The 27,425-nt window shown below is 44.9% G+C and overlaps 5 protein-coding genes across 9 annotated transcripts in view; all 5 read right to left on the minus strand.

Moving 5' to 3' along the window:
* Positions 1 to 2,263, minus strand: part of atxn1a (ataxin 1a) — a 43,636-nt gene extending 41,373 nt beyond the window's left edge. For both annotated transcript variants that reach the window (XM_086136433.1, XM_086136432.1), the window contains exon 1: positions 1,913 to 2,263. The gene's annotated coding sequence lies outside the window, so the exon portion shown is untranslated. The remainder of the gene's footprint in view (positions 1 to 1,912) is intronic.
* A 2,049-nt stretch (positions 2,264 to 4,312) lies between these two features.
* LOC147191135 (major histocompatibility complex class I-related protein 1-like) lies at positions 4,313 to 8,950 on the minus strand. 3 transcript variants are annotated; one of them, XM_086136247.1, is made up of 8 exons: positions 8,562 to 8,948; positions 7,737 to 8,003; positions 6,898 to 7,176; positions 6,478 to 6,786; positions 6,307 to 6,414; positions 6,204 to 6,221; positions 5,989 to 6,127; positions 4,313 to 5,859 (listed from the first exon to the last, which is right to left on the minus strand). In XM_086136247.1, the coding sequence occupies exons 1-7, from the start codon at positions 8,626 to 8,628 to the stop codon at positions 6,009 to 6,011; spliced, it is 1,167 nt and encodes a 388-aa protein (XP_085992373.1). In that variant the 5' UTR covers positions 8,629 to 8,948; the 3' UTR covers positions 4,313 to 5,859; positions 5,989 to 6,008. The 3 variants fall into 3 exon arrangements, with proteins under 3 accessions (XP_085992373.1, XP_085992372.1, XP_085992374.1); XM_086136246.1 differs by having other exon boundaries at positions 6,478 to 7,176; positions 8,562 to 8,950; XM_086136248.1 differs by lacking the exons at positions 4,313 to 5,859; positions 5,989 to 6,127 and having other exon boundaries at positions 6,196 to 6,221.
* A 2,235-nt stretch (positions 8,951 to 11,185) lies between these two features.
* On the minus strand, positions 11,186 to 15,382 carry LOC147191136 (major histocompatibility complex class I-related protein 1-like). Its single transcript, XM_086136249.1, has 8 exons — positions 15,066 to 15,382; positions 14,377 to 14,643; positions 13,713 to 13,994; positions 13,004 to 13,312; positions 12,828 to 12,935; positions 12,725 to 12,742; positions 12,546 to 12,648; positions 11,186 to 12,456 (listed from the first exon to the last, which is right to left on the minus strand). The coding sequence occupies exons 1-7, from the start codon at positions 15,127 to 15,129 to the stop codon at positions 12,566 to 12,568; spliced, it is 1,131 nt and encodes a 376-aa protein (XP_085992375.1). The 5' UTR covers positions 15,130 to 15,382; the 3' UTR covers positions 11,186 to 12,456; positions 12,546 to 12,565.
* A 560-nt stretch (positions 15,383 to 15,942) lies between these two features.
* Positions 15,943 to 19,764, minus strand: LOC147191137 (uncharacterized). Its single transcript, XM_086136250.1, has 3 exons — positions 19,308 to 19,764; positions 18,174 to 18,375; positions 15,943 to 17,081 (listed from the first exon to the last, which is right to left on the minus strand). The coding sequence occupies exons 1-3, from the start codon at positions 19,495 to 19,497 to the stop codon at positions 16,406 to 16,408; spliced, it is 1,068 nt and encodes a 355-aa protein (XP_085992376.1). The 5' UTR covers positions 19,498 to 19,764; the 3' UTR covers positions 15,943 to 16,405.
* A 910-nt stretch (positions 19,765 to 20,674) lies between these two features.
* Positions 20,675 to 27,117, minus strand: LOC147191138 (uncharacterized). 2 transcript variants are annotated; one of them, XR_015103654.1, is made up of 8 exons: positions 26,532 to 27,117; positions 25,251 to 25,337; positions 24,885 to 25,016; positions 23,113 to 23,484; positions 22,166 to 22,338; positions 21,879 to 22,067; positions 21,463 to 21,707; positions 20,675 to 20,822 (listed from the first exon to the last, which is right to left on the minus strand). XR_015103654.1 is itself a non-coding variant. In XM_086136245.1 (7 exons), the coding sequence occupies exons 1-7, from the start codon at positions 26,728 to 26,730 to the stop codon at positions 21,579 to 21,581; spliced, it is 1,281 nt and encodes a 426-aa protein (XP_085992371.1). In that variant the 5' UTR covers positions 26,731 to 27,117; the 3' UTR covers positions 21,191 to 21,578. The 2 variants fall into 2 exon arrangements, 1 of the variants encoding a protein (XP_085992371.1); XM_086136245.1 differs by lacking the exon at positions 20,675 to 20,822 and having other exon boundaries at positions 21,191 to 21,707.
* Between the last annotated feature and the right edge of the window lie 308 nt (positions 27,118 to 27,425).

Raw genomic sequence — 27,425 nt, forward strand, 5'->3', positions numbered from 1 at the left:
ACACACGCACACACAAAAAAAAAAGAAAAACACAGACATTCACTCGTCATCATCATATTATATCATGTCAATGTTTTCTCCGCATGTTTGAGTGAAGTAAAAAAAAGCGTAACATAGCGTGGCGCCCCGAGGCCAGCTGCTGAAATCATGTCCAAAGGCGCAAAACCACCGCAACAGAATCAAGTTAAACTGATTCGGCTTCACAAACTCGTCGATACAACACACAAGCAGAAAATCTAATACAAAACCAAAAAAAAGGCGCAATAAGTGCCATTTCCTGTTCTATGGTTATCCTTACACTTTAGCTGTCACTTACTCACTGTTCAAGTTTGTGTGTGCGCACGAGAGCTTGAGGTTATGTTTTTTTTTGTGTACTTGTTTCTCTGTGTTTGTATCTCCGTCCTTTTTCATGTTTCGTGTTATCTGAGTTCTAGTGTGTGCTTTGTATGATTGTGTGGCCCGTGAGTGCTTTTTGTGATCTCTTGTTTGTATGCGTGCGTTTTGTGCTTTTGGGCGTACGCTTGTTTGTGTGTGTTTGTTACATGTTGTCAAAAGTGGCTGCGTGGTCTTGTTCTATGCTTATCATCACACTTTTGCTCTTATCGGACAGCATGAATCGACTCTCTATTTTCTAAAACAAGGATGTCAAACTCATTTTTGTCGCAGGCCACATTATAGTTACCGGTTCCCTTGGAGTATAGAATATACTCAACTATAGTTTAAGTTACTGTAATGAGGGTTTTGGTAACAATAAAACTCACAATAGCTCTCTTATATGCAGTATTACATTCGAGAATTTGAAATGTTGGTCCAAATTTTAGCAAGCATCATACAAGTCAGCATGTTTGATTTGCTTTCGCGGGCCACATCAAATGATGTGGCGGGCCATATCTGGCCCCCGGGCCTTGATTTTGACACCTGAATTCTAAAAGGTATATTGTATCTAATTGAACAGTTTGACTGATGTCATGTTTATTTATTTGTTCGCTAATTTTAAAAGTGCTTTACAACAACTCCCGTATATAGTGTGCACCTATTGAAGAGACTCAAATGATTAGAAACAAGTATCATGAGGACGCAATGTTCTTGAAAATGGCGTGATTGAGTTAACTCCTGTTCCTTTTACACGCTTGAAACGCTACGACGTGACGTACTTACAAAGTGTGACATGGCCATCGCTGCACTATCTCAGCTCGCTGCACTAAAGTTACACACACGCAACCCTACTCGTAGTAGTAAAAAAAAAAATGACAACGTGAGTGATAGGCCACCACTAGGGACTGGGAGTAGTGTAGCATCGGTGGGGGGGTTATAAACAGAGTAAAAATAGCCTCGCTATCGCAGGCTTCCCCACAGTCCCGTTATATAATGGCTCAAGCTGGGATGAATGACATCACGGGTAGTCTCGCAGTCACAAAACCACTGTGTCCTTTGCGCACACACACACACAAAAATCAACTAACAGTTAGTAGTCCATTAACAGCCCTTAAAAAAACAACCAGAAGAGCCCCGATGGAGACCCATCAAAGCCGGAGTGGAATCGGCTGCACGCCTCGCGTGTCAACACACTTCCGCGATGGTGACATGCACATTTTTTAAAAAATGCACCGGAAAAATGGATAAATGAGCGCAAACAACGAGTTGCACAACGCCAACTTGATTACACGTTCTTTTAACGTAACTGCGAGTGCTGAAAAAAAATGGAAAAAAAAGCAGCTGAAGTGATCCAAAGGAGTGGCGCAGTTCGTGCAGCTCGCAACCCGGACGGACGCGCTCCTCTCTCGGCTAGGAAGCGCGCCGAGCACCGGGAGCTTCGGAGCTCTCGCCAACCGGAACAACTTTCCCCCAAATGGCCGGAGACGACCCAGCCCGGGGCGGGCAGGGAGCGCGGCGTGTGTCGGGAGTTGCTTACTGTCTGTCTGGCGGCGGTGGCAGGGCAGGCTGTCGGTTCTGAGTGGTTCTCTCCTCCAGTGTCGTCCTCGGCTCGCGGCAGTGTCCGCCACCCACTCTCCCCCCCTCCTGCGCTGCGTGCTCGCTGCACTCCGGGGCCTGGCGGCCGGAAAGCGTCGCTCCTCTCCCCGCCTGCTCAAGTGTGCGGCGGCCGCGCGGCCCCCACCCGCAGCAGCAGCTCCACCACCACAAACCGTCACCGTGACCGTCACGCAGGCGCCGCGAGTTCACGCAGCGAGCACACCACTCATACGCAGCTACTCATGCACAAAAAATAAATAAAAAAAAGTAGTACAGACCGGACCTTGCTCACGCGCGCGTTTGTGTGTGTGTGTGTGTGTGTGTGTGTGTGTGTGTGTGTGTGTGTGTGTGTGTGTGTTTTTAACGTTACGAATATTTCAGTCACCTACACCGGTGACAAAAGATATATATATAGCGGTTTCGTAATATCATGACCGCATTTAATAGGTCTCATAAGGCTTTTGAAAAATTTTATTTTAAGTGGGCCGGTACGAAGTACAGTACCTGTACTTCTCAATTTTAACCACAAGCGTATCGGTACTTTACATGGGCTTGTTCTATTTCCCTGTAGCATTTTGTGACACTTAAATGACCCCTTCAATAATTCGTGTGTCACAATTTTTTAAACAAAAACGACAAGGATTTTTTTCTGCCTCCGGTAACAGTTTATTTAGCGCTCTTAACGTGACATGCCGCGAACGCAAAGGCTCACTTCAAATTAAAAGCACTTACGAATTAAACGTTGACGCAATCACTAATCGCCTTACCATGCTTTTATTTTGAAGTTAGCGCGTGTGGTGGTGTGACGGCTCGATTATTTACCTTGACTTATCAGTTTTAGTGCCATTACATGGTTGCTAGCGACATCAACAACTCAATCCAGAAATCATATTCAATTGATGATTTAGGACGCCAAGTGACCGCAAGTTAATTCCGCCGTCATTTTATGATACAGTACAAGTCTCCAGCGCTAGCGGCTAGCCGCTAACAGTAATGTCAACAATGACGTCAGGGTGCGTACGAGACATGAGGCGCACTCAAATGCAATCGGACATCTCCAACTCAGAGAAACAATGTTAATATACTGTATTATAGAACGTATGAATGTATTAATTTTTTATCTTAATGACCTTCTCTTTCCCACTGCCGAATGTACCTGGCAACAGTTGAATAAGGGGCGTACCTGCACATATTCTACATGTATTTTTTTAAATAAAATTATTCTAATACAATTTTACAAATGTGTAGAATAATAGTGTTATTTTTACGAGTTAAAAAGTTATTACGTATTTACGATGGCTTGAAATTATTGTTTTACCCATTTTATATTACAATATATTATAAAATCATATTTCAGTCGAAAATTATTAAAGCTATATTGATTTTTTAGATTCTTATAACTTTTGACATCATTTTCCATACAAGACTTCATTTTTTGTTGAATTTTGTCCAGCACTATTGAATATCGACAACGGAATTTTAAAAACAATCGCGGTCCCCACTGAGCATTATCGCACTTAGTAACAGCGCAACGGCGATTTAATCTTCTACCATTACAAAATTGATTTTTTTTTCAAAATCATACAATTTTTGCCTTTCCAGAAAAACATGAAAGACAAGATGACGCTACCAAAAGTTGCGAACAAAGTGTTAAATCATAAAATCAGCTTATACTGCCGACAACCACGAGGGGGCACATTTGTATCGTTTATGAAATGCCTGTGACATCACCTCAACCTTCACTGACATTTCTTTCGGTTTAATATCTTCAGTTATTATTATTATTATTAATTGTTATTATCATCATCACCATCACATTTCTTCAGTACCAAAACGGATGTTAAAGTTGGATGAAAAATAAATGCAAGCTATTTTTTTTAATTGCAAAAAGCACAAAAGTCAGAGACAAAAAGTCGTCCCTGCCTGCCTGCCCCCACCTAAAAAAGGGGGAAAAAACTTTAACAACAAAAAAAAATCATTCCTTGGACTCTGACCTGTGGAAAGTGACGTGTCTTTTCCACACTGGTTGAGTAAAAGCCAAACACACGCACACACACACATACACACACACACACGGCTGAACAGTGTGCCATGATAATGCTATTTCCTAATGTGTGTGGCTGCAGGCGCACAGATGAGTGGAATCAAAAGCCTTGTGACTTTTGAAATCCCTTCAAGGCAGCGCATGGATCAATATTTATCTACGAACCTCTCTTTGTGTTTGTGTGTGTGTGTGTGTGTGTGTGTGTGTGTGTGTCATTTCTACAACTAAAGTGTGTTTCAATAATCGATTAATCTCTCAATTATTTGGGGGGATTCATTGATGGGGAAAAAAAACAAGTTTTCATTTCTGTGCCTTTATTCCAAAACAGGACAAGATTTCAAATTGACATTAAAATAGGAATTGCAAATGATTTCGTGACTAATCGGTATGCGTCAGAAAATGATGATTTTTCACAGTGAAGAAAGAGAGCGCTTTTTCTTTTGCTAGCTTCAGCGATTAGAATCAGAGAACAAAGTATTCGACGGGTCTTGAAAGTTCAGTTCTGTCAAATGTCTGGCAACATTTTGACATATGCTGCTCACCGCGTCCCCGTGAAGTGTGTCAACATAGAATTTGACAGCCCATGAAAAGAAATGTGTTTTGTCGACAATCGGATACGTCCGAGTGCTTGAAACAGAAAGTGAAAAAGTTCCAAGTTTCCTGGCGTGAGGTGAACAATCCTCAACGCCACGCCAACAAGGAGAACACATTGGATTGACATTCATGTGAGCGACTGCAAAGTTTCCTAAACGACATTGTCTCAAATCACATTTATTGGCCTTGCACATGTCATGAGCACAGAGCGGGGGGTCGGCAAGCTGCGGCTCCGGAGCCGCATGCGGCTCTTTAGCGCCGCCCTAGTGGCTCCCTGGAGCTTTTTCAAAAATGTTTGAAAATGGAAAAAGATGGGAGAGGGAAATATATTTTAAGATGGTTTCTGTAGGAGGAAAAACATGACACAAACGTTCTTAAAGTTTTCCAATGCTGTAAAAACGTGTAGAATTAATACTAAATCTCAACATTTCTGTCAACGAAGATTTGCGTCACAGCCTGGGACACACGTTTTTATTAGCAGGGTGGGGGGTACCAGACAGGTGGCTGTTATTTGTTTTTTAACTCACTCACTCCCAAAGACGTTTTTAAACGTCTTTTCAGACTTGGTCTAGAATTGGCTGGTACTGAATGAGTTTTAATTGGCGGTTCATGTACAATTCACTGAGGGTACTGGCAGAGAATGGGAATTTGGAGGGCAGAGAGGAGCATTTTTAAATGGTACATGTGAGCTACGATAGTTAACACGCTGCAAAAGTGCGTCCCATGCCTCGGCATGCGTGCGTAAGAGCGTGCGTATGCGCGCGTGGTATAACGGGTCGATCTCGGGAGGCCGGTTGATCGAAAAGTAGATCTTCGGTCAAAAAAGGTTGGGCACCCCTGCACTACAGGATGCACTGCAGCGGGGGGAAAAAAAAATTTAATCATGAAGGCTCATTGTGTATTTTGATTGGAGGCTAAAATAGCTCACACAGCATGTGTCTCCTTCATGATAATTTTTTGCGGCTCCAGACATATTTGTTTTTTGTCCTCTTTCAACATTTTGGGTTGCCAACCCCTGCAACGGCATCCACATTCAAAAAAAATTAAAAAAAGACCAACAGGGCGGTTGGGGACAGAAGAGAGAGCCCGTCGGGTCGTCAGACAAATCCTCGAGGCGAGCCGTCAACTTCTCCGTGAATGATCGTTTTGATGCAAGAGCGCGCAAAAACAAATCAGCAAGCGGGGATGATGAGGGCGGGAAGGAGGAGTAAAAAGTATCCGTCTGCGTCAAGAGCCAAGAAGAAGTCGTCCTGTTTTGACAAATGTTAAAATGGACAGGGCAAACTGTTGACGTGAAAGCCGTTCGGGAGGAAGACGAGCGCACCTGAATCGACCTCGAACAATTGCCAACTGCGCAGAGTCCGCGTCGGTTAACTCACCGTGTGACGGCTGCTGCGTCTCACGCGGAAGCGGGCTCGAAAGCGAGTTCGGAACCTGCCTCGGAAACAGACTTCAAAGAGGCATCAGAATTGGGCTCGGAAGGGGGCCTTGGAGTGAGCTCGGAATCACCGTCAACGGCTGCGGGGCGCAAACACAGCGTTTGTGCTTCAACGCTCATTTGCGGCGGGACGAAAACAGGTGACGTTTTACTTACACGCTGCCGTGTATTTGGCTGTAAGGAGAAAAAAAAAAGAGACAAGTTGCGGTTTGTTTTGGTGCCAAATTTTGCCGACCAGACACGCATTTGCGTCCCTCACCTCGTCTGCTTTTGTGAAGCTTGACGAGGACCACGAGCAGCAGCGCCAGCAGAACGAGGAGCACGACGGGGATCGCCACGGCCAGCGTCATCTTCCTGACTTCTTCCTCTGGACGAGAGCAAAGAAGACGTGAGAAGGAAGACATCGGGGGGGGGGGGGCGGCTGGCTCACCTCGGTCGCGCTCGTTGCTCAGGATGAGTCTTCTGTCCAGCTTGGTGACCACGTCGCCCTCGACGCCGGACAGCTGGAAGACGCATTCGTAGCGGTCCTCCGCGTCGGCCGGCAGCTCGGCATTCAGGTGGGCCGTCATCTGGAAGGTTCCGTCGTGGTTGGGGAGGGTCTCTCCCATCTCCACGTCCTCGTAGAGCTCCGTGCCGTCCTTCCTCCAGAAAAGGGCGGCTTTGTAGGGGTAGAAACCCGTCACGTGGCAGGTGATCGGAGACGACGGCGTCTTCTGCAGCAGGGACATCACCGGGAGCTCTGCGCGCAAAGGAGAAAAAGTGAGACGCTGGCGAAGGGAATGTGTTGAGAGAAGAGAGAGAGCGGGTTGCCGTGGCAGCCGTGTTGCTCCAGGGGAGGGTGTCCTGGTACCTGTTCTCATCACAAAGTCCCTCCCATGTCTCAAAAACATCTTCAGCAAAGAAGGACAAATCTCCATGTGGTAATGCTGCTTGTAATGACGATAGGCGTCCGATCGGTCCCATGCGAGTTTGGTGGCGAAAGCTTGCGGCTGGACGGCGATCCATGTCAGCGTCTGCAGGTCAAACGTCAGGTAGTCTTCGCCGTCGTAACTGATGTGAGTTGAACCGTAAACCTTGTCAGCCTCTTCGTCCCAATCGCAGCCAGATATTCTCTGCTTCATGTGAACACCTGACACAATGACACACACACACGCCTGAGACAGGATGTGCTGAGATCGGGTCGAACTCGCATCTTCTGGAGTAAAAAGAGAAGTTCATCCATCAAGCCATTCTCTGAAGCATTTCCCCTCCTGATGGGTCGCGGGTGTGCCGGAGCCTATCCCAGCTGTCTTTAAGCGAGAGGCGGGGGGACAGCCAATCGGTCGCCTGCCAATCGCAAGACACAAGTGAATAAAGAACTGTTCACACATTTGGACAATTCAGAGTCAAGAGTGAAGCTCCCGTGCGTGTTTTTGGAATGCCGGAGCAAATCGTTTAGTATCCGGAGAAAGAATTATTTGGAATTTGACCCCGCGACTTCGGCACTGTAAGGCGGATGTGCAAACCAGTCATCCACCGTGCTGCCCAGGACAATTTTTTCGCTAATTAAAAATCCAATGCAATTTTTTTTTTTTATTCCCCAAAAGTCCCTGAGCAAGCAGTCGTCCCTGTCGACCCGTCTCTGAAAGTAAAAAAGTGCGTGAGCACATGAAATGTCTTTTTCTCGTAGAAAGTTGACGGTAAACAAACCTCCAGTAAGGTTGAAGCGCTCTCTCATCTTTGCCAAACTGAATTTGTTAATCTCCTGGTTACGATTAGCCCTGTCTCTCCCGCTCTCCCAGTAGTGGGGATCGTCGAGTGTGACATTGTTCATCCACTCCTGTGTGGCTTCAAACGTCCCGCTCTTGCTGTGGTAGTGAAGGATCTGAACGTCGTCAAGATAAGAAACCATCCAATAGTCGACCTTGTTTGGAGTCGGAGAATACGCAGTCTTAAAATACTTGTACGAGTGGATCACTGAAAGAAAAACACAAAAACATTTTTTAATGCTCAAATCGTTCAACAAACTCCAAACATCTTCTTCCAGAAAGGCAAATCATCTGCATCAATTCCATGTTTCTTGCTAAAATGACAAAATTGCAAATTGTCTTCACTTTCATTAACATGCAGATGTTCCAAGCATTTTGTGTTGTTGTTTCTCATCACCCGTTTAAACATTTGACAATATATCGTTTTTTTCTTTACTGGCTTTTGATTTCAAAATGAGTTGTCCTTCACTGTAAATGTGTTATATGAAACATATATTCATTTTGGCCCTCAGACGGAAGCCATAACGACGATTTGGAGTTTGACATCCTTGAACTTCGTGATTCAATCGATGATCCATTTTTGGATATTGAAATTGATGAACTCAGCGCGGGACAATTTCCAACAAAACTAGTGCAAATCTAATCGTAATTATAATGCGTTGTGGTGAAGGAACTTTGTCCTGAGCAGTGAAACGGTTGCTTCCTTCAAGTGCGTCAAGCCGAGAAAAAACGAAACTGAAAGGCAGAATCCATGTGGCGCACTTACCAGGCCTCACAACTTGGAACTGCGCAGCCACCACAAACAGCCCAAATAAAATAATCATCTTCGACATCTTCTGCTCCTTTCTTCAGTCCAACCACAACAAACTAAAATAAGATGCCCGCCTCATCCGATGATGACAAGCCAGCCTGGCGATGACGTCACTTGCGTCAAGTCGGGTTGCTGCGACTCCTTTTCCAAGTTCAAATTGCGTCGATTTGTTTTGCGGTTCAAATTCAGTGGTGTCCGCGTAAGAAGAGATGAAAACCAGCGCGTGTTTTTGCAGGCTGTGCAGAAACAGCGACGCTTTCATTCCCAGTGTCTGGGAACCGTCAAGACCAGAAGCGCAAGCACTTCGCTCTATTGGGAAAATCACGTGACCACTCAAGTGGGCTGTAAGCAGCGAATCGCGGTGGCTGCAGAGCGAAGTTCAAGGCCTGCTTGGACGTGGGCGGGATCAAAACGCTTGACTCCCAACTTTCATGGAAAGTTCTTCAGACATTGCTTTGTTGTGATGGAGGCAGCTGCACAATCAACGGGTACAGGTTGATCGTCTGTAAAATCAATCATATCACATACATGTACTGTATATTAAATTTTTACCTGTGTCCTTGTTTGTTTTATTATTACCAAAGGAGTGGACATTATTTTTCAGATGACTTACCAGCGAATTGTAAATGAAAGCTCACTCAACTTTCTGCAGCCGTCAAAGCATCTTCATGGTCGGCCTCCCTGGTGACCTCTGTCTCTTGTCGCCTATTAATGCGTTGACAACTGTGGAGACATTTATGTATCTATCTATCGATATACATATATATAAATGTACAGTATAGAGAGAGAGAGAGATGCTTGTGTGTGTTTATAAACTCATGCATCTATATACGTTTTTCAATTTGGTGTTCATACATCAGTCTGTACTGTATTTTTCGTGCAATAAATTCATATTTAAGACAAACTATAATTCTGCTGGGTTTTACAGTTTTACCTCGCAAGTTTTGAGTGTCCACTTGGTGAAACGGCTGCTGTATATGAAAATACAGATGGAACGAAATCTGGATGACCATGTTCCAGGGATGCTTTTCCTGTCAAATTTAAAAATTCAATTGAAGGATTTAAATGATAAATGTGCAGTGAGAACGATATATGCACGCACGCACGCACACACACACACACACACGCTTGTGTGTGTTGTGAGGCATGTTTTTATCATTTGGCGTTAGCATGGCTGTATACTGTATGTTTGTGTTTAACATGTGCATGAAGCATTGAAGAGTTACTTCCCGCCAGATTGTCAACCCGTTTGACTGTAAAGACGACATATCAACTGCTTCACTCGTGCTATACTTCATTATTTTCACTCATTTGTTACTTTCACCAATTATTCTGGGCTTTCCCAACAGGGAATAATATAAATTGACATTGTAGATCTGACTCGCAAGTACTCACCAGATATGAAGTGAGCACTGCAAAGACGAGCATTGCCTCCTCAGTCCAATTCTCACGTCGTCAAGCTTGCGTAAGTTTATGTTATATTATTAATTATGATCATTTTATGTTTGAGCATCATATTATTTCATTTTAAGAATACCTAAATTATATTCTGTTGTTTACTAATTGTGTGAGTTGAGGGGTTCGTTGTTTTTCAGTGGATGGCTCTTCTTTACGAATGACAGATGTAGAGATGGAATCCTTGCAGAAAAGTGGTGAAGATTGCACGACTGTCTGTGTCCTATGTGTTAAGTTATTTTTGTTATTTTGACTTCAAGATGGCGCCGCGAGAGTGGCTGCCTTTCCGGCAGCTCCTATATTTTGTTTTTCTACTTCTTCCTTTCATAACTTTGCTGCTGTGAATTGGGAATTTCTCCATTGCGAGACTAATAAATGTTTTCTTATCTTATCTTTAATGCAGTTTATTAAAAAGGAGAAAGAAAAAAAATCGTCTGCACCTCCGAACGGATGAACGAGAACACCCCCTTTCGGTCGCGAAAACACTTCCTGCTTCTCTTTAGCCAATCAGACGCAAGCAACATAAGAATGGTTCAACAATTATTAAACAGAATATAATTTAGGTAACTATAACATAAAAGAATATAATGCTCAAATGTAAAATGAAAATAATTAATAATTTAACATAAGCTTACATTTTCTTAGACGTGTTTTTATGTTGGTAGGTTCTGATTGGCTGTTGAAGTAAGAGAAGCAGGAAGTGATTTTAGTTACGAGGAGAGTTGTGTTCTCGAACGTGTTCAGGACGGTGCAGACGTCTTTTTTCCACTTTTAATAAAACTACATTCAAAGGATTCCATCTCTCCATTTGCCGTTCGTAAAGTAGAGCTATCCACAAAAAACAACGAACCCATCAACATACACTTCTAACCTACGTCACATGAAACCGATCGAAAGGAAGAGCAAAAGGAACACACCTTACGATCTGGCTGCAAAGCGTGAACTTTTTAAGTGAAACATGAAAAACAAGCAACAGCAGGAAATTGATTCCGTTGCCTTTACCCGCCGTTAGTTGTGGATAAAAGCGCACGGCGACCTGTTTGGTTTTTACCGTGGTTTCCTTTCCGTGACGTCACCAAGTCTTGCACGACTTGAGAAATAAGAGTAAAGATTCGTGAGACTGGTGAATCGAAAAGAGCAGCTTCGCCGACTTTATTCAGGTGACACAAATGCTGTTTTTATTTCTCAACATGTACAAATAAATTGCTTGATTTTACCCGTGCAAGCGCATCAATATGAATATATTTTAAATTTCCCGTGTTTACTTCTTACCAGTATGAAAAAGAGCCCATGATGAAGATTTCTTGATTAAAAACATGTCAAATGTTTATTGCAAAACAGTATGTTTGAGGGTGAAAAAGTGTCGATGGAAAAAACTGGCAAGAGCTTCTCACCGCCATCTGCCGTCACAAGTCTCTCAGGTAACTTCAGACCGACTTTGATCGATCACGAGCTGATTGCGAGTTGAATCGTTTGCAATTCTGGCTCATCTTCGTTGGAAGTTTTCGTCCGGGTCGCGCTGGCCTTTTCATTATTTTGAGACTCTTCTCTTTGTCGTTGACTCAAAGACGAGTCGCCCTGGCTAAATAGCAGCCGAGTAAGGTAACTTGGGAATTCATTTGAGCCTGGGGGGGGGGGGAGATCCTTGTCATGATGAGACTGCTGATTTCTTACAAATTAAATGAACACAAGAAAGCAACTCAATCAAATCTCCAAGACACCAAAGCCAGCAAAAAATAAAAATAACATCCATCCATCCATCCAGCTTCTACCGCCGATCCGGGGCCGGGTCGCGGGGGCAGCAGCTTTAGCAGGGAAGCCCAGACTTCCCTCTCCCTAGCTACTTCTTCCAGCTCTCCCCGGGGGATCCCGAGGCGTTCCCAGGCCAGCTGGGTGACATAGTCTCTCCAGCGTGTCCTGGGTCTTCCTCGGGGTCTCCTCCCGGTGGGACATGCCCGGAACACCTCACCGTTCAGGAGGCATCCGAATCAGATGCCCAAGCCACCTCATCTGGCTCCTCTCGATGTGGAGGAGAAGCGGCTCGACTCTGAGCCCCTCCCGGATGACCGAGCTTCTCACCTTACCTCTAAGGGAGAGCCCGGACACCCTGCGGAGAAAACTCATTTCGGCCGCTTGTATCCGGGATCTCGTTCTTTCGGTCACGACCCATAGCTCGTGACCATAGAGGAGGGTTGGAACGTAGATCTACTGGTAAATTGAGAGCTTCGCCCTTTGGCTCAGCTCCTTCTTTACCACGACATAATATATATATATATAATAATAACAGCAGTGCGCAAATCATCTCTGAAGAACAACTCCGATCTTTTCCCTGTTTTGAAATCCAAGCCTGACAGGAAAGCCTTCGGATGGAGGCCCCTCAGTTGTCTTCCAACACCTGGAGGAAGACGAGCACAGCAAATGGCACAGCTGAATCTTGAGAGAGTCCCAAGAACACGCGGAGGCCATGTTGACGAACTAACTCACCAGGTGAAGGTGGCTGCATCTCACAGGGAAGTGGGCTCGGAAACGTGTTCGGAAGCGGGCTCGGAAGGAGGCCTGGGAGGGAGCTCGGAATCGCTGTCAACGGCTGCGGGGTGCAAACACAGCGTTGAGGCTTCAACGCTCATTTGCGGTGGGACGAAAACAGGTGACGTTTTACTTACACGCTGCCGTGTATTTGGCTGTAAGGAGAAAAAAAAAAGAGACAAGTTGCGGTTTGTTTTGGTGCCAAATTTTGCCGACCAGACACGCATTTGCGTCCCTCACCTCGTCTGCTTTTGTGAAGCTTGACGAGGACCACGAGCAGCAGCGCCAGCAGAACGAGGAGCACGACGGGGATCGCCACGGCCAGCGTCATCTTCCTGACTTCTTCCTCTGGACGAGAGCAAAGAAGACGTGAGAAGGAAGACATCGGGGGGGGGGGGGGGGGGCGGCTGGCTCACCTCGGTCGCGCTCGTTGCTCAGGATGAGTCTTCTGTCCAGCTTGGTGACCACGTCGCCCTCGACGCCGGACAGCTGGAAGACGCATTCGTAGCGGTCCTCCGCGTGGGCCGGCAGCTCGGCATTCAGGTGGGCCGTCATCTGGAAGGTTCCGTCGTGGTTGGGGAGGGTCTCTCCCATCTCCACGTCCTCGTAGAGCTCCGTGCCGTCCTTCCTCCAGAAAAGGGCGGCTTTGTAGGGGTAGAAACCCGTCACGTGGCAGGTGATCGGAGACGACGGCGTCTTCTGCAGCAGGGACATCACCGGGAGCTCTGCGCGCAAAGTCCGCCATGCGGAGAACGTATAAGAAGCCCAAAGATGAAAAGAATGCAAGTTGAGACCGTGTCTAAATCACAGCTTTAAGCGCAAACGGCATTCAACTGAACTCGAGGTCTTCCACCAGGCATGTGCCGATAGCTTGGCGAAATACAAACAAACTGTCATTTTAGCTCAAATATTTTTTTTTCCTCGAGACTAATCTGGGCAAATGCTTGAGAGTGTAGCAATGTTAATCCAAAAACGCCCCCTACTAAGCAAATGATTTCTTGTCATTTTGGACTGTTTCACTGCCGCTTCTCCCCGTCTCCCGCCCTCACTTCAAAAACTGGAAACGCTGAACTGAGAAGAGTAAAAGAGAATGATGAGAGGCTGTAAACTGTGACGTGATCGTACCTGTTCTCATGAGGAAGTCCCCCCCGTGGCTCATAAGCTTCTTCAAGCAGTGAGGACAGATCTCTGTTATGTAATGCTTCCAGTATTGATTAAGGTTGTCCAATTGGTCCCATTTGTGTTTGGTGGCGAAAGCTTGTTGCTGGATTGCGATCCATCTCTGCGTCTGCAACTCAAACGACAGGAAGTCTTCGCCGTCGTAGCTGAGGTGTTCCCAACCCTCCACCACCTCGTCCGTCTCATCGTCCCATGCGCAGCCAATCATCACTTGGAGCATGTGAACACCTGAGACGTCATGCACACGTGCGCACACACACCCACACGCATGCACGCAAGTTCAAGTAACAGGATGTACAGAAATAACCAATAGTGTGTATAACGTGGGTGCGTGCGTAAATACGATAAAATAATTATAATAAATAAATACATGTAAAAAATATGAAATATAAAAAATAAATACATATAATATAAAATATAGAAAATTAATACAATAAATATAAAAAACATATATTTATACAAATAATTTTAATATATATTATAATATAATAATAAAAATATAAATAAATATTTTTAAAATAATTAATAAATAAATACAATAGAAATAAATCAAAAAGTGTAAGAGTGCATGAAATCAACGTGAAGAGTGGAAAGCTGATTGTCAACAAACCCCCAGTTTGGTTGAAGCGCTCTTTAGCAATTTCAAAGTTGACTTTGAAGGTCTGTTCAATGTCAATATTGTACTGGGTCAGTCTCTCCCAGTAGTGTGCAACATCGGTTTCCATTTTGTTCATCCATTCATGTTTGGCTTCAAATTTCCTGCTCTTGCTGTCATAGCGTGAAATCGGAACATCGTCAACATGACCAACCACAAAGTAGTCTGGGAAGTTCGGAATATCAGAGGATGTCGTTTGGAAATACTTGAGTGAGTGAATCACTGAAAGAAAAAGAAAAAAAATAATTCAGACAGTTTTATGTCCAAAAAATATTGTAGCATCTGGAAACATTTGTATACTTAACAATAACATTCTTCCAGCATTTTTTTAAAAATACAAAACACATTTTGTCTTGCGTAGTCATTTAAATAACTTCATGGTCCTTTGAATTCAATGGTAAACAACGATTATCAATATCATACAAGATTTTGGTAATTTTAGGTGAGTATTTCTGTCGAAAAGACATCGCGGTGGAAACTATTTAATATCATACTATTGTCTTATTTCAGTTCAAAAGGATGGAGCGTTGGAATGAACGAACATAAAGTGTCGCCGAATTCCGGTAAAGGGCGTCAAAATTCAAAATTAATGATTTGCAGACGATTGATAGAACCGAGTTGCAAAGTGCAAGTTGCGCACTTACCGGGCGTCACGCTGCGGAATTGCACAGCCACCACAAACAGTGGCAACAAGTTCATCTTCCACATGTTTCGCTGGTTTCTGTCGTGACATCAACTCGTCCTCGATGGCCCAACAACCGCAAACGGGGAAACGCGCACCGTATACTTCCGCATTCGAGACAAAAATGTCATGACGTCACTGCCATCTGCGTGCCTTTCAAACAGTTGTGCGCTTGTTCATGTTTTCATTCAAAGTCTCCCCACCGAAAACTGCGTGCGTTTGAATTCGGTGGCTAATGCTTTCTTGATGAAAGAAGTCAAGTGTGCGTAAGAGCATCTTTTTGTCAAGCTTGTGAAATGTGGATGGAGGAGCGACGCGTTTGCTCTCGCTGTTTGGGTGACGTCATGTCAAGAGGGAGGGCTTGTGTCGTTCGGCGAAATCACGTGACAACCAGGGGCGTTTCGAGACGCTTTGGGTGCAAGTACCATGCCCCCCACCCCTGAGGACAAAAGAAAAACATAATGAAAAAATGTAACTTGTTCATTTATGAATAATTACCAAGAGTTAAGCTAAACTCCTCATATATGAATACAGTATAAAGAAAAAAAATGCTCATCCATCGAGTTTAAAAATGAGCACGTCAGAAATCACACCCATTAACAGAAACATTCTGACATTTGTGCACATTAAGGTGACAAAACAATCAACTCCGCATTAAATAAAATGGGCATTTTCTGGGCACAGCACCACCTGCTGGATACCTGACCGCATTTGGCTCCTTCCAAATTGACACCTCCCCTCCAGTACGTTCCTTTTTTCGTGAGCATTTCATTTACAAATGAATTTGTGACCATTTATATGTAACGGGTTAAAAAAAAAACAGACTCTCACATTCACACTCTGGAAGAAAGAAGCTGCTTTTATTTGGGGATGTCGACATGTTAAAACAGCATATTTATTTACTTTGTGTAGTGTATGTACAGAAAGGAAGAAGAGCAAACGTCACCGTTGCTTTGGTTCAATTGACGCATCAGCTCTTCAACTACCAACTGCAGCTTGGAGTAAGTCATTATGTGGGATCCTTTTAAAAATAAACATTTAAATATGGAAACAAAGCTTGCCCATGAATTCCTATGGAGAGTTTCCATCCGCGTAACGTGTCAACTGAATATAGAATAACATTCCTGCATGCTCTTGTCTAAAATGTGCAACTTTTGAATTCCAGCGGTTAAAAAAAAAAAATTCATTGTCATGACTTTTAATGGGCATTTCAGGAAGATGATCCCAGAAAAAAAAACTTCTGTCGCTGCTCCCAAAATGTTTGCCAATCCCAAACTTTCAAGTTCCGGTGCACTCCTCCCATCACGCGCACAGCATGGGACTACTTTTTTCACCCGTGTGTCTCCTCATGTGCATCAACAAATTGCGCTTGCGAGTGAACTTGTTCCCGCACACGGAGCACGTGAAGGGCTTCTCGCCCGTGTGCGTCCGCATGTGTGCGATCAAAACGCACTTGAGGGAGAACCTGTTCCCGCACACGGCGCACGAGAAGGGCTTGACGCCGGTGTGCGTTCGGGAGTGCGTCGCCAAGTGCGACCGCTGGCTGAAGCCTCGGCCGCACACGGAGCAGCCGAAGGGTTTCTCCCCCGTGTGACTCCGCGTGTGCGACAGCAAGTGCTCGCGGCGGCCGAAGGTCTTGCCGCAGACGGAACAGCTGAAGGGTTTCTCCCCCGTGTGGATTTTCATGTGGCGGCTGATCTCGTAGCGGTACTTGAAGCTTTTGCTGCACATGGAGCAGGCGAAGGGCTTCTCGTCCGTGTGGCCTCGGATGTGTCGGATGAAGCTGTCCTTGCGGCTGAAGCTTTTGCTGCAGAAGGAGCAGACGAAGGTTTTGTTGCCGTCGGACGCGAGGACGCCCTCGGACGCTCGGGCCCTTTCCTCGCCGTCGTCCGTCTCGTCGCATTCCGACGCCGTGTCCTCCTCGCAGTCCGACGCCGGGGAAGAGCGCCCGTACGGTCGCGTTTCCTCGCCTTCGGTCCTGAGTTTAGGGGTGGCAAAGAGATGGAGATTTTCCTGTAAAATTCCATCGCAAGTTGACCGCCTGACAACCAAAACCAAAAACTTCCTTTTAGATACGGAAAATCTTTTTGTTTGTTTGCATATATATGAGCCTCGATCAATGTTCACATTTTTGTAACTATCGATACTGTTGGTCAGCAGCCATTATTAAAGGGGAACGCAAACATTTTTAAAAATATGTTGTGTGTGCTCATTAGTTTAAACAGGATATTCTGAATATTTTATTTGTGGAATAAAAATGACGCACATCAATGTATCCATTTTCATCGATCACAGTGGGGGGGCTGCCATTTTGTCTTGTCCTGCATTCTGCCGTCAACTGAAATTTCCAAGGGCGGATCCTTTTGAGATTGCATCCAGTGTTTTTCTTTTCCATGCTGGACACCTTTTCTTGCTCCGTCCTCTTCTTCTCCGGTGTGTCAGCCAGGCTCCAACTTGACCTGCTTCTTCGTTTTGGGCCTCCTTTTCAGGCTGCAGCCTTCAGGTATGGCCTCAGCTCTTCTGGAGTCACTGGCCTCTGTTCAGAGTTTGCATGTTCTCCCTGGGCCCGCATGGGTTTTCTCCCACATTCCAAAAACATATATGGGAGGCTGACTGAACACTCTAAATTGTCCCTAGGTGTGGGTGTGAGCGTAGATGGTTGCTCGTCTCTGTGTGCCCTGCGATTGGTTGGCAAAAAGTTCTTTCGGCTTGAATTCAGTTGTCTTCCTGCAGGGAAGTCTACACATTTTCATTGCACAATTTGAGAGATGGTGTGTGTCATCTGGTGGCAAGATGGGTGTGTGACAAACTACCTGTTTGAACATGCAACGTGGATTTGATCGTGTGCATTCTTGAGCTATGGTGTTGATACTTGATGATCCTATCTGTTGGAAGTGTTTTGTTGCCATTTTGTGGCACCTCAAAGCAATTACAAATCTCTATTTGTGGGGGCCAGCAAATGTTTGTGGATTTTCGCTCTTCACAAAATGGGCCAATCTTCAATTTTTGGAATTCCTGAATTCTGGTTTGTAAATTTCCATGGAATTTTGCCAGCATTTTACAAGCCTACCTAAGATGTGACCACTGAGCCTCGTCTTCTTCGTCTTCACTCTTCACATGGAACTTGGTGATCTCCGCCTCGAGCAGAATCTCGCCCCCTTCGTGTATAAGGTGGGGGGACTCCGGCTCAGGCTCGTCCTCTTCCTCCTCTTTGACCCGGGAAGGCTCGGCCTCCTCCTCAGGAGGAACATCTTCTTGACTTGACTGGACGTCTGTAGGACACAAAAGACAAAAAGCACAAAACCTCAGACAGTCACTCTCACACCTACATTTTGGACCATATGAACACTGCCTTATTGTTAAAAAAGTTCTAATCATAATGGGTACCTTGAATTGCATGCTTAATCAGATCCATTACCAAGCTTGTAACCCAAATTAGTTGTATAGCAAAATCAATTTATAAATTTGATACAAAGTCATGATGGAATGACAAAAAGACAAAGTTTGATTGTCGACCTATTACACTTCCCGCAAGAAAAAATTGTCAATTGAAACTATTAATGTGACATTTTTGGGGCAATTTTGATGCGTTAAGAGTGGAACGGCCTCAGAATTTTGACCTGTACTGGCTTATTGGTGGAGATTTTGGACTGAAACTTGGCATTCAATCAGAGGAGGGGTCGCCTGAGGAAAATTATCAAGTGATATTGTTTTACTCTAACTTGAAGGCGTTTTGTGACCGGAATTTCAAGAGTCGCTATCATAAATGTTCCCCACAAACGTCCTATTTTAAAGAGACAAAAAAAATAATTCTTGTCACGCAGCTACTTTGCGACAGTTGAGAATCTCTTAGCTTTGTCCAAGTTTGCAGTCCAAGGATCGAGGAGGTAGGAGAGTTAACACCCGATAACCAACCAAGGAGATTGGGCGAGTCACCAAAGGGGACAGAAAAGGGGACTGTTTCGGAAAATGCTCATATGTCAAACAATTGTGACTTCAGCTCAGTGTGAGAGAACAGGTGGTTCAAAAATTGCCGAATCACTCAGCAGTCGGACTTGTGAGCATGTTTAAAGGAGGTCCGATTATGTTCCCTTGCGAGCTTGGTGGTGAAATATCTGCCCATCATTTTGTGAGTTGTGGCTGCCTACCCTGACCGAAACCATGAGCGTGTGAGCGAGCATGTGAGAGGAGTAAACGTGGCAACCTGTGGCGTCGACGCCTCCCGAAGGTTCGCGTGCATTCAGCAGTTGACGTTGTCGCTCAATCACGTCTTTGGATCGACAAAGTTCCTCCTCGTATTCGACGAGGGTCCTTTCGAACAATCCAAAGATTTCTTCCACGGCGGCATTTAGTCGCTCGTTCACCAAAGCTCTCAGCATCTGGACTTTGCACATTTCCAAACAACACTACTTTCCGCTCGGCTCGGCTGGCTTCTGAAGCTAACTTTCGGAATTGGCCACTTATCAGCTAGCAGGCTAAGCTAACGAGTACAACCTCCACTTTTGGACCAACTCGTAGCGGACTACAATCCGGCGTCTGCTTGGTTGTTAAGGCCACATTAGTAGATAGATAAAATATGAACAATCGTGACGATTTGGTGCTCGCGGGTCATCGACATGCTTCTTGCTATATCTAAACAAAGAAAAGAAATCTCAGTTGCATGTTCTTTTGCTGTTGTTGAAAATGACTTGTAGTATTCATACTGCCACCTAGCGCATCGGAGCGGTGAGCAGCTCAACAGAAGATGGCGCGAACGGTCTTTGCTGCTTACGGGCTGTTGTTTCCCTCGAGTCTTCAATATCTTAGAAGTCATTGTAGGCTTTGACAGGCTATTAATTGAAGGTTAAAACTACACGTGCTTGTGATTAACACGTCCGCATTTCAGAATTTGTATATATTCGATTTGTTTCGACTTCCAGTCTAGTGTTGAGATAAATGAAAAATGTACACAAAGATACTGTAAATAGCACTTCATTATCTTGCACTCTATAAAAGCATACATTAATGAAGTACTGTAACTAAATAGAATGTCATGAAATTGTTTTTGCCACTTTTTTTTTTTTTGCTTCATTTCATTGAACACTGTGCTGCTCCTTCCATGCCTGGGGGCAGGATCATACAGAAAAACAGATGTCCATGGAGACGGTCCTCAGTAAGCTGCAGGTATATTAACAGTAGTCATTTCTGGAGAGGATCAAGAATCTATGCCTTTGAGTAGTGTTCTTTGTTAGCTCATCAGTGGTGTTTTGAATTGTGTGTTTGCAACAGGCTCGTGAAACGTAAACCATGAGGATTTTTTTTAGTTTAACAGAGCAACAGGATGTATCGACAAGGGCGAGTCCTCATGTGGTCGTCCAGGCCGTGTGGCGGCTGAAGGCGCTGCCGCAGAGCAGCTGAAAGGTTTCTCCCCCCATGTGGATGCGAGTGTGTCTCTCGAACGTGGAGCGATGTTTGAATATGCGGGCGTAAAACCAGCAGCTGAGCGGCTTGTCGCTGGCGTGACATGATGCGTGGCTTTTCAGACTGGAACGCTGATTGAAAGTTTCGCCGCACTCGGAGCAGATCCAATTGCCATCATTTGGGGGCTTAATTTTGATCTTGTCACCATTTTGGGTTTGCATGAGTTGATCCAAGTGGTCATCGAGTTCTTGTGTTCTCACGCGGTAACCACTCGGCTCTCCAGCGTCTCCTTGGCTCATCGCACAGACGTCGCCGTGATCTAATGAACAAGAGACAGACGATCTTTTATTTTAACACTCGGGTTATCTTCAGCGATTCGGTCATCCGCAAGTGACTGACCTCTCCTCCAAACTAGAGGGAAAAGTACTTTAAATGAAGTAGAGCTGCAAGAAGTAATCGACAAAAAATCGATGACGGAACTCATCGAGAATTTTTTTTTTCAAAGAATTACAACAAAAAAAAAAAATTAAGAGATTAACTGATATTTTGCTTGGGTTGATTTGTTTACTGCCATCTGATACAGGGCACAATAAAGAATCAACGCCAAGTAAAAACTTTCCTACCTTTTACCTGCCATTTAAATGCAGTTACTGATTAATAGATTATTTAAAAAAAAGACAAGAATACTGCGATGAAAACAATTGTCTTATTGTTTCTCAATAAAAACAACCAAAAGAATTGTCAAAATAAAAGTGAAAAATGGAATTAAAAAAAAAAAAGAAACAATGCAATCAACTATTCAGTCTCTATGAATGTCAGTGGTGGTCGGGTGTGCCGGGCAGGGATTTGCTTCCTGAATAATTCAGCAGTGAACTCAGACAGCTGTTGAAAGCACAGACCGAAGTCAGGGGAGCGAACGTCGCGGCGGCAATGGCGGTCGATTCTGACCGCAGGCTCACTCGTATGTAGCGGCGGAGGAAGGTCCTGCTGCTGAGCGGGTCGCTGCTGCTGAGGGCAGCGTCGACCGCCAAAGTCCAGCGTAAGGGGGGTCGGCACCTATTGGCTGGAGTCCTTTTCAAGTCTGGCCTTCCGGAATGTTCATCATGAGAGCCTTCAGATACTGGGTGAAACGCTTGACTTCCGCCTCGTGGCTCGCGGTGTGTCCGATTCTCCGCTGCGCTGCTTGATCAGCTCTGCTCAAAAGCTGGAAGAGAGAAAATAACGCGCATCAGCGTTTGTTCAAAACTGACCAGGAGGAATGAGCACCGGCGGAAGGTGGCGTTACGCGAAAAAGATTCCATTGATGGGCCGACCGCTGAGCAAATGCGGCTTTGCGGAAAGAAAAGATTCCAAAAAAGGTACAAAGCTGCGTCACCTGTGAAAGCAGCTCATCGGCGCCGCCGGGGACAGCGGCGACGTCTCGCCCGGCCCGGCAGCTCGGCCTGCTCCCCGCCTGCGCTCGCCTGCGGCCACACACGGCGCTGGTGGACGGCACGGGGTCGTCCACGTCACTGTCCGAGGCGATTGGCGCCGGCCGAGCTTGCGATCGTGTTTTGGAGGACGCCTTGCAAGGAGGGAATCGCAACACCAAATTCATATCATGACCCAAAAAAAAAAAAAAACTGATCAGAATTTACTCTCTGGATTTTGGGGCCCTCTTACCTGATGTGTTCGTCTGCCACGCCTCTTCTTGATATGTGGGCGGAGATAGGCAAAGTTGTCCAAAATCCACTGCTCCGTCGCTGTTAACTGCTCATCTGCCTGCGTGGACTTTTTGCTGTTTAGCTTGACAAACCTGGTCCTGTAATTTTTCAGGAAGCCCATGACTTGCTTGTCTGGAAAAACAAAAGGCAGAAAAAAAATGAAGATGTAATTTCCAGAATATGCATATACACACCCAATCCATTTGCACAGACATAAACATTTATGTCGCAATACCACAAGAGGCCACTAAATCAGTGGTCCCCAACCTTTTTCTTTGTGTGTGCGCGCGTGTGTGTGTACCCCTGAAACATGTTAGACCCCAAGTAACTCCACCTTGAAACACTACCGATTAACCCTTACGCCACAGGTGTCAAACTCAAGGCCCAGGTGCCAGATCCGGGCCACCACATCATTTTAAAGCAAATGTCAAGTTCCATGATGCTTGCTAAAGTCTGAACCAAAATTTCAATTTATCACATGTAATCCACAATAACAGTCATTATTCTTGACTTCTGATTTTAAAACTAGTTATCCATCAATTTGTTGTGCGCTGTGTATGTAATATGTGGCGGTGGTTAAACATTTATATGGTTTCCCAAAATTCATAACGGCCTTCCAAGGGAAACCGTAACTACAATGTGGCCCGCGACAAAAATTTGTTTGACACCCCTGCCTTAAACGGACAGCGGTTATTACAGTGGACGGCTTATTGTGTTATCAGGTTACAGGGTGCATGAAAGGGTTACTTTAATGAACACCATTTTATTTCATTTGTCCTCTTTTTAGCACAAATTAAACACAAAGTTGCCTTCACACACACACACACACACACAAAATTGAAATCAAAGCGCTGCCTTTGCTATGTCTAACTCCTAAAAGTGAACCCAGAAAACGTCGGTACTTACAGGTTGGCGCAGGCCGGCCCTTGTGTTCAAATTGCTCTTTCACAAACTGCTTCACCACGGCTCTTTTGATACTTGGGTCCTTGAACTCATCCAAACAGGAGTCATAAAACATGGGGTACTTCTCAAAAAAGGCAGCCAACACTTCTTTGTCGGCCCGTGTCCACGCAAAAGTCGAACTCTTCTTTTTCTCACCCTCACCACAGGTTGAGGACGACGACTCATCTGCGAGTTCAACCGCAACCGGCGGCTCCGCACCGTCTTCCCAAAGCGACGGGAGTTCCTCGTCGCCAAAAATGTTCACGACCTCCACGACTTGCCCAAAAGTGTCCCGAGGGCTCGTCGCCTTCCTCTTGGTGCCTTGTTTCCTCTGGCCTGCCGTGATGAGCAATGGCGGAGAATGGGCGATGATCTCCCTCCCTGAGCGGCCGATGCGTTTGCGTACGCGCGCGAACGGACTGACATCGAAAATGGAACCGTGCTCACATGGTCTCTTGCGGCGGCGGAGAAAAAAAAAAAACTTTAGCGATACGTCTTACAATAATAATAATGCATCAAAACAGAAACTCAAGCGAGGAATTCACAAAATAAATTCTATAGCCCCACTACAGAATTTATTTTGTGACTTCCTCGTTTGTGAATACAGTACACAACAAAGGAAAAAATAAACACTTCTGAGACAGTCCAGTCTCCTCCAATTTAACTCAACTTTACTCAACTGTATTTATAGAGCACTTTTAAACAGCCATTGCTGCATACAAAGTGCTGTACATGGGGCAACTAACATATATACAACAATAAAGCAATAATCAGGAACAAAGATGGTAGTAGGCACCAAACGGTAAAACTAAGATCAAATTTACTGACATCTGATCATTCTGTTGCAGCTACGGGGCTATAGAATTTATTTTGTGATTTTCTGTTTTGGTGCATTACTGTATTTGAAATGTTCGTAGTTTCATTGAAGTAATCGTTCATTTCCGTTTTTTGGAGGCGGTCATGAACGCCTCTCGAGTCGAGGGAAGAAGAGAAGGCACGGAGACGACAAAGAGTGTAGCTCCATCTAGTGGATGCATTGTAGATCGCGTGCGTGCGATATATGACAAAAATTAAAATATAGGCCATTATTTGAAGGTGCGCCTCATAATCCAGTGCGCCTTTTCGTGTGGAAAATACGGTACTTGGAATAAGTGTCGCTCATTTTCCGCCACGGAGGCTGTGACTGCCGAGTTAGCAGCGAAACCGCAACGTGTTTGGCAAGCAGTAGGAGACGGCCGAAGCTCGTTGCTAAACTTGCTATGGCTAGCTGCTGCGGCGCCTCGCTGTGGCTGCAGGTGACCAAAGCAGCCCATGGAAGCCTTTGGCGACGTCTCCGCCATTCAGTTACGGGAGGGAGATCATAAATCTCTAACTCTTAGTTTTGTTATTCTTTGTGTTTTGATTAGGCTCCAAATGCATTCCTCTGACGTTCTAATGACAAGCAGCTTCCTGCGGATGTGGAGCGACGATAGACTCGGAGGGTCGAAAACCCACGCGATGAAATGCGATCCGTCGTCATATCGCCCAGCGCTATTTGCCCTTGTCGGTGAAACAAAAGAGTTGCAAGGAAATTTGGAACGTGTTCAAAAAGACAAATAAATAAATGGTTTCCTAAGCCCGGCGAAAGCCAAAATTGCCGACGTTCGCAAGCATTTGCCGCTCAGCGAGAGAAAGGCCTTAACGCTATCGGGTTTCCAAGAAGCAAAAATGCATTCCGAAGCGTTCGCGTGCTTCACCTGGCAACTCTGTGAGCGGCTCCAACTGCTCTCTCACTTGCACTTCCTCCTCCTCGTCCTCCTCTTCTTCTTCTTTCTTTTCTTCTTTAACTCGGAGGAGCTCGGCTTCACCCTGCTGCTCCGGCCCAACGCCTCAAAAAACGAGAAGGCATGCTTTTCATAAGTTCATCCTTTGGCTGGTCATCATATTTGTATTGTGACGTGGCGGCGAAATGAATCATCGCTAATAATTAAGACGAGATTGGGATTGGTCCATTTGCTATTTCTGAAGTGGCACTTGGTATCAATCGATACCCAGGAAAGATCGACAAATGTATATTTCGATATTCTATGTATACCAAGATCTGAAAGAGTTATGTGGCTCACTGGGGAAGTGCTCCTGCGTTTCTTCTTCTTCCTCTTCTTTCACGGAATGGGATTCGGGTTCATGCTGCCGATGCTCAGGGGAAACACCTTGAAAAACAAAGAACACACGTCGTGTGGTCGTCTGTCAGATTTGCGGTTCATAATATCCAACGTCCTAAACAAGTTCAATTCAACACCGTTTGATTGTATTTGAAATTCAATTCAGGAGCAACTTTCCAATGTCTCAAATTGGTCCGAGGTCCTACAGTACATAAATCACATTTAACACTCTTGTTGGCTGTCGTGATTGTGTAATTTTTTGGTTTGTATTAATTTATTTTGTGATAATAAATTCGTAGAAACTTCTTTGGTGGATTTTATTTTGGATACAGACTAGCGTCAAGGGAAAAAAACAATATGGCAAGTGCCCAGACCTTGGCCGCATCTCTTCTTGAAGGCTCACAAATTCAACCACAAGAGAATTGTGTCCTTTGCTGACTTTATCCTAATTTGGACAAGACGATGGCAACACGCTACACATCTCAATTCCCTAAACATTAATCCATTGTTTCTCCAGTCAGTGTGAGAGCTTCCCTCCCCTAAATTCCAGCTGAGACAGGATATCCTTCCTGCCTCCCAGGGACCTCTTCATCTGCTTAGTCAGGTGCAAAACAAGTCATTTCCCCTCTTGGGGGCATGTCTATGAATATTTATGACCGCTTGTGAGCCCCCTGTTACGGGTTAGGGTTCAATCCTGGTGTCATATTATCTGACAAAAGTAAATCCACAATTACCTTGGGCTTGAGAACCTCCAAGGATTATAAAACTATTTGCTTTAAAAGAGTCCAGGTGGACAAAAGGAATGTTACACGACTGCGGGATTGAATGAAGTGAAAGAGGATGTACAATAGCTGGTATCTCTGATATGTACATTTGTAGATATGACACACTTGTTAAAATGATTTCTTTAAATCGCACTTTTTTATCCTTGTTTGCTACTATTCAGGTAAATGACTACTGCATAAACACAATTCGAGAAGAAAATAATACGAGGTCACGGCAAAATAACCACTGCGTCCCAACATTTACGTGCGCATTACGAGACTGCTCAGAGAACAAGTTTGAGATATTGGAGCTTGAATTCTCAGGATGAACCTAAAATACCCTCCTGTCATAAAACCTTGACGGGTGAACTTTAATTCCGTTTGCCCAAACGATTTTGCCAAGATACATTGATGTCCAATAAAACAATCGAGATTCGAGAGTTGCACCCTTCGATGATTTCCCTGAAACGGAACAAACCTGCTTGGTGTAGTCCAACTTCAAGTGGAGACTTGAAAACGGCGTCGAGCAGTTGTCGTTGTCGCTCGATCTCCTCTTTGGATCGAGAAAGCTCCTCCTCGTACTCGGCGATAGTTGTTTCAACCGCCACAAGAATTTCTTCCACAGCGGCACTTAGTCGCTGATTCAACAAAGCTCTCAGCATCTGGACTTTACACATTTTGTCTCCCCACACAGTACCAACACTTCACGGGAGAACTTCCGCGTCTGGTTTGGTTCGCAGCTTCCAAGCAACCTTCGACTTTTGAGTTTGGACCAACACAAATAGTCTAAGCGCTGTCTTTTTTTTTCAGGTGGGATGGGGGCTAAATACGATTTGATTTCATACTACAACATTAGCTTAGCTTAGCTTTCTGTCTTCCGCCTTCTCGCAGAAAAAAAAGTAAAATAAAATACAACGGAGAAGACCACAAATAGTTGTGGAAAATACAAACGTTTCGCTTTTCAACGTTTATCCACTTTCTGCGCTCTAGTGTAGTTGTGGTAATTGTTGTTTTTGTTTTTTTATAAAAACGATGAACGTATTTCTCCTGTGACGGGCGCCATATTGTTTCTCTTCTTCGCGCGTCAAAGCGAATTTGGCACACGGAAGGACGCTAGCGACGTACTTCCAAAATCTACCAGCGAGCGCGTTATTACGGGTTTTAATTAATTATGCACCAGATTATAACGTCGAACTTTTAAATAGATTCATATTTTACACTTTATGGAGGGTGAAAAAATTACAAACTCTCAGCAAATCGATGTTGGACTAAATCTCCTTGGAGCCAAACGTTTGACTGAGCTGTATGACCAAAGTGGTCGAAACAGCCATTTTGACGTCCACACTGGGTGAACAATTGACAATTAAGAACA

Source organism: Hippocampus guttulatus, chromosome 18, assembly GCF_054856545.1.
Source record: "Hippocampus guttulatus isolate MCC_2025c chromosome 18, RoL_Hgut_1.0, whole genome shotgun sequence".
Lineage (NCBI taxonomy): Eukaryota > Metazoa > Chordata > Actinopteri > Syngnathiformes > Syngnathidae > Hippocampus > Hippocampus guttulatus.

Bases quoted from the DNA above. Each gene is read 5' to 3' on its own strand.
- LOC147191135 (XM_086136246.1), bottom strand. From the start codon at position 8,628: ATGTCGAAGATGATTATTTTATTTGGGCTGTTTGTGGTGGCTGCGCAG. The intron at 8,004-8,561 runs GTAAGTGCGCCA...TTTTTCTTTCAG, and splicing joins GTTCCAAGTTGTGAGGCCTG to TGATCCACTCGTACAAGTAT. The intron at 7,177-7,736 runs GTTTGTTTACCG...TCATTGTGTCAG, and splicing joins GCGCTTCAACCTTACTGGAG to GTGTTCACATGAAGCAGAGA.
- LOC147191136 (XM_086136249.1), bottom strand. From the start codon at position 15,129: ATGTGGAAGATGAACTTGTTGCCACTGTTTGTGGTGGCTGTGCAATTC. The intron at 14,644-15,065 runs GTAAGTGCGCAA...TTTTTCTTTCAG, and splicing joins ATTCCGCAGCGTGACGCCCG to TGATTCACTCACTCAAGTAT. The intron at 12,936-13,003 runs GTGAGCCAGCCG...GCTCTCGTCCAG, and splicing joins GAGCAACGAGCGCGACCGAG to AGGAAGAAGTCAGGAAGATG.
- LOC147191137 (XM_086136250.1), bottom strand. From the start codon at position 19,497: ATGTGCAAAGTCCAGATGCTGAGAGCTTTGGTGAACGAGCGACTAAAT. The intron at 18,376-19,307 runs GTTGCCACGTTT...TGTGTCCTACAG, and splicing joins GGGAGGCGTCGACGCCACAG to ACGTCCAGTCAAGTCAAGAA. The intron at 17,082-18,173 runs GTAGGCTTGTAA...CCCTAAACTCAG, and splicing joins GCTCAGTGGTCACATCTTAG to GACCGAAGGCGAGGAAACGC.
- LOC147191138 (XM_086136245.1), bottom strand. From the start codon at position 26,730: ATGTGTAAAGTCCAGATGCTGAGAGCTTTGTTGAATCAGCGACTAAGT. The intron at 22,339-23,112 runs GTAAGTACCGAC...TTGTTTTTCCAG, and splicing joins GGGCCGGCCTGCGCCAACCT to ACAAGCAAGTCATGGGCTTC. The intron at 21,708-21,878 runs GTGACGCAGCTT...TCTCTCTTCCAG, and splicing joins CCGATGAGCTGCTTTCACAG to CTTTTGAGCAGAGCTGATCA.